Source organism: Mobula birostris, chromosome 24 (assembly GCF_030028105.1).
Source record: "Mobula birostris isolate sMobBir1 chromosome 24, sMobBir1.hap1, whole genome shotgun sequence".
NCBI lineage: Eukaryota > Metazoa > Chordata > Chondrichthyes > Myliobatiformes > Myliobatidae > Mobula > Mobula birostris.
Window position 1 is genome coordinate 37941796 of NC_092393.1, and position 13093 is coordinate 37954888.

Genomic DNA, 13093 nt, shown 5'->3' on the forward strand with positions numbered 1-13093 from the left:
GAAAAAAGAAACAGATTACAATGAAGATAACCTTCTTCTATGATGTTTACTAGGTCAACAATTAGAACAGGAAACCTGAAAGATTTTGTGAGTTAACTATAGAACTGTGCCTATCTTCATTTAAAAGGAGAAAATACCAAATGGAAAATCAACCATAAAACATTTAGAACCTATAATAAACAATGGCACGATGACCAGCAGACAATATCCACTCTTAAAGTACATTCTTTATTAGATTACTGATAATCCATAGATTGGATTGCATGGTAAAGAAATAAAATGTAGTTACCAGCAATTGTAACATGGGGCAATTGGAGTTGGGTACTTGTGGGGAGGGTGGGGACAGGGTTTTGGCAACAATATATTGTACTTTGAGTACAGAAACACAATCATTTTTCTTTGGAAATCAATCCTATTTCTGCAGACAGTGAGGTTCCATTCCTGGCCGCAGGAAAGGAGAAAGGTTTGGTAAAAAAAAAAGGTTGTTTTGACTGAACTACAGTTATTACTTCAATCAAAGCTGAAAAATGATCTGGTGCTTTCCCAATCTATATGACAAATAAACTCTTCCCGGGCTTCCAGCTGGGTAGAAGTATCGATTATAGTTGATCAACACACATCAAAGTTGCTGGTGAACGCAGCAGGCCAGGCAGCACCTCTAGGAAGAGGTACAGTCCACGTTTCAGGTCGAGACCCTTTGTCAGGACTAACTGAAGGAAGAGTTACTGAGAGATTTGAAAGTGGGAGGGGGAGGGGGAGATCCAAACTGATAGGAGAAGACAGGAGGGGGAGGGATGGAGCCAAGAGCTGGACAGTTGATTGGCAAAAGGGATATGAGATAATCATGGGATGGGAGGCCCAGGGAGAAGAAAAAAAAGGAGGGGAGGGAAAAAAACCCAGAAGATTGGCAAGGGGTATAGTCAGAGGGACAGAGGGAGAAAAAGGAGAGAGAGAGAGAAAGAATGTGTGTATAAAAATGGGAATGGGACGTGGAATTAAAATGTGTGGCCACTGGGAGATCCAGCTTTCTCTGGCAGACAGAGCGTAGGTGTTCAGCAAAGAGGTCTCCCAGTCTGCGTCGGGTCTCGCCAATATATAGAAGGCCACATCGGGAGCGCCGGACGCAGTATATCACCCCAGCCGACTCACAGGTGAAGTGTTGCTTGAATTTCCAGCATCTGCAGTATTCCTGTTGTTTGCGATTATAGTTGATGTTTTGATGACAAACTTTGCCATTTTCATCAGGATAGTGCTTGGGTATGTCTAGTCCGGTGGTATTTAACCTCCGTAGTCCATCCCTCATGATTGGTTAGTCCTCATCCAATCAGTTTTCCGCTCTCCCACCATGTTTATAATTGAATTCTATTTGTTACTTAGAGTGAGACCCAAGAGAGTTCAATTGTTTTCAAGTTTTTATCCGGATTTGGCACAGTAGGTGGAGGAAAATTGTCTCCATCGATTGGGAGTTTCAAGACTGGAGGCAGAGTTTCAATAATATTGGCACGTATATTGGTAGTGATGTTATGAAACAGATGTAGAGAGTGTTAGATATTTGAAACACTTCTGAAAATTGTGGCAGTTAGATCAACTTTTATTTTTTAAATATGAGATTGAATATTTTTTAACCGGGAGTATTAAAGAGATATAGGGAAGAGGAGTATGTATTTAGGCCCTGGGTCATCCATATTCTCCTTGTGTGGTCTCAAGAAGTTAAATAGGCCATTCCAATCCCCATGTTGTTAACACAGGCACAAGATTAATATAAAGATGGGATATGGGTGGTTCCTTAGCAACGTGGCTTAGTATGACTTAAATCACAGTTATACCTCAACCAACATAGATTTTTAGACTGAGAAAGTCCTTAAAGTAAATTTGCCAGGTCGCTGATTTCTGCTTACACTGGAGGAGAATGAGAACAGTACTTTCTGTGGAGAAATGGTCAATCTATTACAACAACTTCAGTATTTCTGTGCAGACAATGCACTTACAACCACTGATAATAAATCTTTTTTTTTAATTTTATTTTTATTTGGATAAGGAATTCACAAATATCATGTACTTTTTTCACACATATAACCTTTTCTATTTTTTTATATGTATAAAACTACAATTATTTATACATTCTTAAGTACACATTGAGATGATATAAAAGGAAAATAAACATTTAAATAGATAATTATGTACTGTGGTAAATCTAACCTATTAGGCTAAGTAATGGAATTAGTTGTTAAGAAAAATGGTAATAATAGTTTCCATATAACCCTTCTGGACCATTTCCACTGGTCCAAGATGTTGTATATAAGCCTATGTATCAACCGTTGTAGGTGTTTATATCCTAATTTGTTCATGCTTGCTCCTGCCCGCAGACATAATTATCCAATCCCTATGTACTTATTTACTTAATTTTTTCATTTTTTATCCCTTTCCCAAATCTTTCCCTTTACTTGTGTTAATTCTCTATTTTCCAAAAGAAAACAAAAAAAAACAAACATTTAGACTAGGGGTGCTTATGTTAGCAATATTACTGTGTTGATGAGAAGAGCAGTATAAATCATTAGGAGGGTCATCTAAAGTCTGCTCGCATTGGGGTTATATATTCAATCCATTTATTCCGGATTTGATAAAATTTTTCTTTTTGAGTTCTCAGGGAGTAAGTCAACTTTTCCATTTTAAATATTTCCAAGATAATTTCGTACCAATCTTCTAATGTAGGTGGTATTGGATTTAGCCATTTTCTAGTGATTGATTTCTTACTTGCCGCTAAGAGGGCCTGCAGCAATTTTATATCTTCCTTCTGTTCAAGAAACAATACATGCCCCAAATAGAGCATCTCAAAGTTCAGAGGTATCTGGGGCCTAAGTACCTTAACTAATGTTCTATGAATACCTTCTCAAAATAGACTTAATTTAGGGCAATCCCAAAAAATATGAAAGTGATTTGCCTCCTTGGAGCCGCACCTTCTCCAACACATCACATTTGTATCTTTATATTTTTCCTGATATGGGGTCTTGAAGTATCTTATAATGTTTTTCCAACAATGTTCTCTCCAAGTCAAAGAATTAGTCGAGGACCATTGAAAGCTGCAGATTTTCCCCCAAGCCTCCTCTGAAAGTACCAACCCTGCTTCTTTCTCCCACTTCTCTTTAATATACAGTGTATTTACATTTTTAGCATGGGAGAGTGCATTATATAATCGAGAAACTGATTTACTAGGTATTGAACTGCAAGCCGAATTCAGAATCTTGAAAAATTCTAATTCTACTGTTGATAGGTCTGTATATCTACAACTCTGGTTAACATAGTTTCGTACTTGAAGGTACCTAAAAAAGTCATTATGTTCTAGGCCATGTTTGTCCTGCAGGATTTGGAAACTTTGTAATACTCTTTTATCTATAAATGAGAGGTAGGTTGTAAGACCTTTCTTTATCCATAGCTCAAATCTTTTATCTCCTCTGTTGGGAAGGAATTCAGTATCATATGCACACCATCTAAAGCGTTTTAACATGTTATTAATTCCACATGAATTAACCACCTTCTGCCATACTTTTAATGTAAGATTTATCCAAGCGTTTTAAAATTTTTCCAACTGGGCCATCAATCCTTTGTCAGCTATTGAGGCCTGAAGAGGAAAACTGTCAACTAATCCAAATTCTATTTCCTTCCATCTAGCCTTATATTCCCTATTACACCAATATAACAGAGGGGTTATCTGTGAGGCATAAAAATAATTTCTCAGGCAAGGAAGAACCATACCTCCTCCTTCCTTCCCTAACTGTAAGGTGTTATATCGAATTCTAGGTTTCTTTCCTTGCCAAATGAAGCGGGAAATCCATTTGTCCCATTCCCTGAATTGAGTATCATCCACCTCCACCAGTAAAGTACGGAAAAGATACAATAACCGAGGAAGAATATTCATTTTTATAGTATTTATCCTTGAATTTAAACTTAAAAAGGGGATAAGATTCCATCTATGCATATCGGCTTTTTTCTGAGATTAATGGCCCATAATTTACCTGTGACAGTGTTGAAAGATCCTTCGGCAGGGTTATTCCTAAACATTTTAATGATTTAGCTTCCCACTTAAGATCATATGTATCCTGCAATTTTTTGGATGGTGTATAATTTAGGGACATAACCTGCGTTTTCTTTACATTTATTTTATAACCTGATATTTTCCCAAAGTCATCCAACAGTGTAAACAATCCTATAAATGATTTTTCTGGTTCACTCAGATAGACCAAAACACCATCTGTGAATAACGCCACTTTCTGTTCAATCCCTGCCACCTTGATACCTTCTACGATTTCGCTCTGTCTTATTAGTTGGGCAAGCGGTTCAATATATAGCGCAAAAAGGAGAGGAGAAACTGGGCATCCCTGTCTAGTGCCTCTCTCTAAGATGAAGGAGTCAGAGAGGTCCCCATTTATCTTAATTCGGGCTGTAGGGCTGTCATATAGAGTCTGAATTACTTTAATAAACTTTTCTTGAAAGCCGAATCTTCCTAACACTCTGTATAGGAATGCCCAACTAACCGAATCAAAAGCTTTCTCAGCGTCCAATCCTACTACCATTGTCTCTGTCTCGTTCTTATTAACCTGTTCTAATATGTGCAGAGTTCTCCTTATGTTGTCCTGTGTTTGTCTTTGTTGAATAAATCCAGTCTGGTCTAAATGAATTAGGCCAGGTAAAAGCTTTTCCAATCTGCGCGCTAATATAGATGTAAATAGTTTGTAATCTAAATTAAGAACACTAATTGGCCGATAATTGCCACATTCTAGTTTATCTTTACCCTCTTTAGGAATAACTGAAATAATCGCTTCCCTCCAGGAAGGTGGAGTTTCTCCTCTCTGCAAGATCCAATTAAAGGTGTTAAGTAGTAATGGGGCTAACTGTGTCTTCAGGGACTTGTACCAATCTGAGGTAAACCCATCAGAACCCGGGGACTTTCCAGCCTTTAACCTAGAGATGGCCACGTTCAGTTCTTTGACAGTTACTGGTTCTAATAAACTTTCATTTTGTAAATCTGTAAGTTTAGGTAGATCTAAAAAATTCAATACACTGTCTATATAGGGCTCATTGGGGGCCCGGGGTTGGGAGTACAGCTCTCAATAATATGTTTCAAAACTCTCTTGAATTTTCCCTATTGTACTCTCCACAAGCTTTGTCTTTGGATTCTTTATTTTATGAATTGTATTGTCTGCTTGTTGTTTTCGTAATTTATATGCTAATAATCTAGCTGATTTACCTCCTACTTCATAATTCTTTTGTCTCAGGTAAAGAAAATTTCTTTGAGTTTCCAACGTATAAATATCGTCAATTTCACTTTGCAATTTCCTAATTTCCTGTTTTTGATTTGAATTACTTTTGTTGCTATCTACAACTTGAAGTTGTTTTAATTTTCCTTGAAGGTCTGCTAATTTTTGTGCATTGATTTTTTTCATGTGAGTGGTAATGGAAATAATTTTCCCTCTCAGTACAGCTTTCAATGTATCCCATAAGATCACTGGTGATGTTTCTCCCGTGTCATTAAGGTCTAGATATTCTTTGATTTCGCCCCTTAATCTCTCCATTACTTTCGGGTTATTGAGTATATGTGAGTTTAGCCTCCATTGTGTTTTCCTCATTTTCCTTTCTAGGATTAGAGACATAGAGACTGGGCTATGATCCGACAGATCAATTGTTGCAATATTACAGTTTTTTATCCTGAGTCTATCTGTATTAAAGATAAAGAAATAGTCTATCCTTGAATAGGCTGAATGAGGGAAAGAGTAATATGTATAATCTTTACTAGTAGGGTGTAATTCCCTCCAGACATCTATAATTCCCAACTCCTCCATCAATGAATTCACTTTCCGAGTCAGAGGTTTATTCTGAGTAACTATTCTTGAAGAATCTAATATAGGATTTAATCTAATATTAAAATCCCCTCCACAAATTACTACCCCTTGAGAACTGACCATTAGGTCAAAAATGTGTCTATAAAATGACCATTCACAACCTGGAGGAGCATAAACATTCAGCAATGTTATTTCTGTACCTTCTATTCTTCCTGTGATTTTTACGAACCGTCCTTCTTTGTCTCTAGTCTCTGAAATATGTTCATAATTAAGAGTACTTGATATTAAAGTAGCTACCCCTCTTTTGTGACTCAATTTATATGATGAATAAAATACATGCTTAAAGCCCATTCTTTTTAATTTTCCATGTTCAGATTGGCTCATATGTGTTTCCTGGAGGAAAGCTATTTGTGCCCTCTCTTTTTTCAATTTAGACATAATCTTATTTCTTTTAATTGGATTCAAAACCCCCTTAACATTATAGGAAATTATTTTTACCAATTCAGTTTGCATTTTTCTCCAGTAGAAAAAAAACCTCTCCTTTTCTAACCAAACAGTAAGCAATCCCTTCTCAACAGTAAACCAAGACATATAACCACACCCTAGACATTTTTGAACGTGCAACATTTGAAGATTTTTCCTGACTTCCCACAGTGAGGCCTGAGCACCGACCCGCCTCAGTTCAGAGGGATAACCTCTATCTTCACCCTGTGTTAGAGGACCCTCAGCAGTTTGAATAATCATAGAGAATTTTCTCCTATTTATGTCTCGACCATATTGCTATCATTCAAGTTATTCTGTCTAGTTTATTTTCAGTTACCAGTTTTCATTTTACCTTTAAGTCCGATTTACTCTTTTCAGTCATTTCTCTTAATTAATCTGTGTTCTCTGTACATTCGCGTCTGAATATTTGCAGCTTTTCCTTGTAGTTTGACACTCTGGTTCGTGTGGAGCGTCCTCGCCCCACTAACTGCCATGACTTCTGCCGAATCCTCTCCAGTAGCGACTCCGGTTGGGTGATAACTTTAATAGGTAGTCCCCGGTCCGCCAGGTCCAACGTTGCCTCCTCCACCGTAGCGTAAGCTTTTGTCCCTTCGTCATAAAAGACTCTCAGCTGAGCTGGATACAGGGTCTGGAATTTGATGTTGTTTTCCTTCAGGACTCTCCGTGTTTCTGTATATTCCTTCCGTCTGGCAAGAATCCCCGGTGCGTAGTCGTGGTCTAAACTGATTTTACAGTTGTTCCACATGAAACCTTTCTTTTGCTATGCCCTTTTAAGCAGCTCTTCCTTCGTTCTGTAACTGAGAAATCTGACCAGAATTGATCTGGGTTGGGCGCCTGCTGGAGGCTGTGGTGCCAACGCGCGGTGAGCTCATTCTATCTGTAGGTCTTTTACGGCCGGTATATCAAGGTTCTCTCTAAGTAGCTTCTCCACGAAGGGAATCATCAATCCGGGTTTACCTTCAGTTCCTTCGGGAACTCCGTAAATCCTCACATTTTCCCTTCTCGAGCGGCCTTCTTGATCTATTAGTTTCCACTGGAGCTGGTCTTGCAGCTTCAGCATTTCTGCTATCACCTCCTCTGCGTTTTGTAGCTTCTCTTCAATTCCAACAATCCTCACTTCGGCTTCATCTATCCGCGAGTTAGTTTTTACTATTTCTCCTTTAATATCTTCCAGCTGTTTGCTGTTATCTTGTCGGAACTCGCGAATCTCTCCGAGAATCAAGGACAGAGTCACCGATTCCCCCTCATTATCTCCGTCCTGGCTTGCCGTGGGGGAGCTAGGCCCATCGCCTTGCTGCGTCTCTTTATGTTTATCAGCCTTCAGAGCGGACTTTTTAATCTTGTTCTTACACATCATCCTTGCCCCTTTTATTAATATAGTTATGCAATATTAACTATTTGTCTAAATTCGATTATGGGGCAGTTTACCTTCTTTTTTGTCGAGAGACCTTTTCCTTACGCCGCCATTCCCTTGATGACCAACACCCTGGATTTCCCACTGATAATAAATCTTACTTTGAACTTTATACACTCAGTAGCCAATTTATTAGGAAGGAGTGAAACTCAGTTTGGTCTTCTACTGCAGTAGTGCACCCACTTCAAAGTTTGACATGTTGTGCGTTCAAACCATTGTAACCACTCTGGCCATTCTCCTCTGATTAACAAAGCATTTTCATGCACAGAGCTGCCTCTCACTGGATGTTTTCTTTTCATTTTTCACACAATTCTCTGTAAACTCTAGAGACTGAAATGCCCAGGAGGTCAGCAGCTTCTGAGGTACTCCAATTGTCTGGCTGCAACAATTATTCCATGGTCAAAGTCACTCAGGTCATATTTCTTCTCCATTCTGATGTTTGGTTTAAACAAAACTGGACCTCTTAATCATGTCTGCATGCTTCCATGTCATAACTTGCGCCACATGATTGGCTGATTAGATATTTGCATTAACAAGCAGGTGTACCTAATAAAATGGCTGCTCAGTGTATATTCCAGTAGTTGTCCTGTTTCTCAGAGTGTTTGGTGTACGGTGACAGTTTTACAGTCATACAACCATAAAATCCAGGCGGAAGCAACTAGTGTGTCACGTGTATAATCAGTTCTCCAAATACCTAGCCTGATCAATTCAGCATGAAAAAGATCATGCAATTTTATCTCTTCATTTACATAAGAATCTTATTTTTACAACTTGAAGTATTTTTCAAGGCCTCTTTAATTTATTTTTATTTGAACTTTCTGCTTTTATTTCTCTGCACGTTTATATTAATGCCCCGCTCAGCTTGATACATGGAATAAATTGATCAAAAAGAATTTCAAACCTTTAGGAAAGTGAACCAGTGTAATGGAGCAATTGGCACTCATGGTTGCTGGTGAAGAAACGCAAAAAAACCCAACTTGTCAACAATATAAATGGTAACCATGTTAAATATGATGCATTATGGGGAAAATGGCTCATACGTTAAAAGAGTTAACAAGCTTCAACATATTTGATTTGACACTCTCTAAGTTCCTGTATACTTGCAGTTACCTCTCTGACTCTGGAACCAGAGGTGGTAGTGCATCTTTGTAATTCTTTCGCCAAGGATAAAGTTTCTCAGATCCAACAGTTCTCACACTCTCCTGATCAGAGTCCACATCCTGGACCAGCTCCCCCACCTTCAGCTTCTGGGCCACATTAATGACTGAGCCATCCTGGAAGATCAAACCAACTACGTAAGTAATCATATAAAGTTCCTACTACACTTTTAAACAACCAATTCACCAACGTTAGTCTATTAGTCTATTAGCCCTTGATTACAAAAATAATAATTGAGCTTCATAGCTTCTGATTCTAAGTCTTCTGGTGAGCTCATGCACAGGAGCCTTATGACTAAGATGCTACACTTGCGATCATCGTATCCAATGGTTTATTTAATACTGCTACATTATGCTGCAAACAAAATATATGCTTCTGAGTTATATTACACTTAATTTTAAATTAGAGAGCTGTACTTCATGAGTATTATGTTGCATTTTCAATTAACAATTGCAATGTGAATCAGTTTTCAGGATTAAACGTGGCTTTGTTTCAATACAATGTTGTTCAGTTTGTCTTCAGGAAAACTAGAGGATTTTTGGGGCCATTTGTGATGTTGAAAATCCATTTCACATGAAGAAGTGTTTTGCATTGTTTTCACCCTGAGGAAACGTTTTAATGTGATTAGTTATTGGTTAGTGAAGATCAATACCCTGCAGGAGATGGCTTGTGTTCCATTTATGAATTGTGTGCATCTAAAATTGTAGTCCGAGTTACATTCCCTGCTCAATCGGAAAGAGCATTACGGTAAAACTCTAATAATTTGGCACCTTTGGAACTTTGGTGGGTCCAGTACAGGGGCTTTTCCAGACACTTGAAGGTACCTCTTGTTAATACCCAAACTTACCTTTACTTTACTTCTTTATATGTTATGCAGTGGTATAATAAATTTTGCAAGAACCCATTGAGTTTAAATGGAGTAGCAAAAATACTGGCACTTCACAGTTTGCTTCTATCTACAAACCTACCAATGTTCCAGATCCCTCATGTTCCAGATCCAAACCCCAGATCGGTTACACACCCGGCCAGAGATAGGTCCCATTCCCAACCATACTCAAGACCCATTGCTCTGGCTGCATACCCACCTTCACTCAGGACATCCTGCTCACACTCTGGACGAGTGAATGAGCCAGATACAGGACCATCAAGATTTCTGATTAACAGAAAGCCAGGTAAATGGGATTTACCTGTTGCATGTATGAGGTTATTGCCATCGACAGGGTATAGAATAGACAGATTGTGATTGTACCCCACCCCCCCCACATCCATTTCTCAGTGCTGTCCAATTTACCCCTACAGGAGAGACATTCGATCCAAGTAAATATCTGGGATATTTGAACTCTAATTTGTTTCACTCTCCCTTCTACGTTCCAACTGTGTGAGTCACATGAACTAATTACTTTTTCCCACATAAAAGTACTGAAGCTATGACATAGTTCTATCCCTGGCACAAATGCTGTCTGCTGTAGTAATACCTCTAGGTCTCACATGGCACTTGTGGAAAGAACTTGGGTTTACAGTCACTTCAGTTCTTAGGATACTTTAATACACATACTATTTAAAATCCATGCAATTAATGCTATCAAGCCTTTGCCATGATATTGACTAAGGAGACCACATCTCCTGTCCTCTCAAGATATCCTGTGAAGGAACTACAAACATGCATTAGGGACTGTCTTTCTGAAAATTACCATTTTATTCTTGTTTTCTATGACTGCTTATAATTTAGTCCTAATATCTCGTAATACAACAACTAAACCTACAAGCCCAAATTTTTGAATGAGAATGTCTTAGATGGCAACTTACTAAATCACTTATGTAAATCCACTGGTCCACTTTTAATCTCCTTTATTTACTAGGGCTAATCTCAACATTTTGCATACTCTAGAAACTTTTATAACCTTTTTTCATCTCATAGCAGTTTATACCCATGTTTTATTTTTGTTTCTATTGATCATTTCCTTATTCACATCACACATTTCCAAAATCATTTCAATCCTCAAGGTTATTACTAATATTATCAATATCTCCCTTCAGTTTATCTTTTACTGTGTATTCCATTCTATTTCATTCCAGCAACGTGGTGAATGTTTATTGAAGCGGGAGGGAGAGATAGAGATAAAGATTGTATCCATATGTTAAGCTTCATAACCATATGTGCTGTTTGTATTGTGTGCAAGTGTGTTGTGAGCTGTTGGTAATATGTTTTACACCTTGGCCCTGGAGGAAGGCTGTTTTGTTTGGCTATGTTCATGTGTGGTTGAATGATAATTAAACTTGAACATTAGAGAGATAGAGGATGGAGGATAGAGAGAGGGGAGAGGGGAGAAGGGAGAGAGGGGAGAGAGGGGAGAGGGAGAGAGAGAAGGCTTGAGAGATAATATGATGGCAAGATATAGAAGTAGGGCTAAGTGAATGATAAAGAAAGCAAAAAGAAGCAGAGAAAGTGAGAGAATAAGGCATGATGAAGTAATGGAATGAAAATGAAAATCCAAGGAAAAAGACCAATTAGAGGGGGAGAGATGGATAGAGATAGAAAGGAAGAGAAGAGGGATACAGAGAGAGGGATGTGATAGAAAGGGAAGAAAGAGGGGAAGAGACTAGAAAGAGAGGAAGAAAGCAACATACTAAGAGGGACAGGCTTTGAATCAAGTAAAATGAGATAAGAGTGTGAAATAAAAAAAGAATGAGAGCAAAGTATGAGGATCAGTAAACAATGTGTTAATTCAGTAGATAACAGCCCTGGTTTAGGTGGTTTCTATAGTAGGAAAAACAGTGACGTTACTGAATGATACTGTACCTTCAAGGTTCTCGTTGTGACCGTGTGCATGGCTACGATCCGGTCTAGGTTACCCTCCTCTAACTCTCGCAGGTAAATTTCATACAACTCATCCAGCTGTGAAGGAACCAGCAAGTTGTGATCTGTTCAGACACAATATATCAAACACTTCAGAGTCAATGTTATATTTCTGATGTAATTGAAATCTGAAACAAAAGATGCTCTGAATGGTTTATTCCAATTAAATAAAATAGAAAAAAACACTGTCAGTGATTAATTGTAAAATAGGAGCAAGAATATTAAGAATTTCTAATTCATATAGTGCTTTATGCATTGCTTGACACAAATATCCAAGTGCATACACTATAACACACGTAAACTGATAAAAGCAATTGTGAAGCTGATCTTCTGTAATTAACTGTTTAAAAGAATGTGAACCACAAGAACTAATTTCTACTATACCATCTATAATTTGCCGCTGCTGTTGAATAATTTCCGCACACAGCTGCCTGTGTTGCTCAAAGCGCTGGATGACGTAGTCTGTCTGGCGAATGACGTTGTCCTTGAGTAATGCAATGGACTGCATTTCTGTGTTCTCAATTTCCAGTTCATGTACCTTACAGAGTAGACTCAAGACCTCTCGCTGTTGCTCACTGCTGATCCGCTTGGGAAGGAGCTCCTCCAGTTTATGAGCTCGGGAACGGATATCAGTAAATTGCTTCTCCAATTCAATCTAAATTGGGTAGAATGGGGAACCCTTTAGATGCAGGAAAGTGCAACAGAGAGATCATCTGGTTTTCAAGGAGAAAAGTTAGTGAGTGTATCACTGTGCAATTAAAAGACCCAATTTTTAGAAATTAATTTTCAAGAGTACATGCACATTACTCTGGGTGAACATACTGCAGTGAATTTAAAGTGGTGCATTGAAAGAAAAAAACACTTTCCAAAATCAAACTTTATATATGTATAGCAAATAAAATTATGGATTATGAGTGCTGGAAATATTCATCAGCATAGCATGAGCCCATTCAACTAGATAGTTGCTAGCCCGGATTTAAAAAGGTAAATAAGAGTGGCAAATAAAATCAATTTTTAAAAAAAAACTGTTTTAAAGTTCCATAATTTAAATGTGTTTAAAGTAAATGTATTTTTTTTTACATTTTAAAAAATAACTTTTAACAGAAGTTGCATTGACATGGTTTAAAAAGCCTTCCAATAATCAAAGTTATATGAGCTGCCAAAATGGTAACATTTGCACCAAGGCCTAGTTGTTGCTGGCAAAACTATCCACTTTTCAATATGGCTTTGATAGTGAAAGCTGGAGTTTTAACTGATTTAGTTCGGACTGGTATCATGTCCGCACAGATACTGTGGGCTGAAGATCCTGTTGCTGTCTGGTAA

General features: G+C 38.0%; 1 protein-coding gene across 1 annotated transcript in view; it reads right to left on the minus strand.

Annotated features, from left to right (window-relative positions):
- kif19 (kinesin family member 19) overlaps positions 1 to 13093 on the minus strand; it is a 204057-nt gene that overhangs the window by 23646 nt on the left and 167318 nt on the right. The window contains exons 13-15 of the mRNA XM_072241976.1: positions 12155 to 12425; positions 11714 to 11835; positions 8866 to 9029 (exon numbers count right to left, since the gene is read on the minus strand). Coding sequence (XP_072098077.1) covers positions 8866 to 9029; positions 11714 to 11835; positions 12155 to 12425 — 557 coding nt within the window. The remainder of the gene's footprint in view (positions 1 to 8865; positions 9030 to 11713; positions 11836 to 12154; positions 12426 to 13093) is intronic.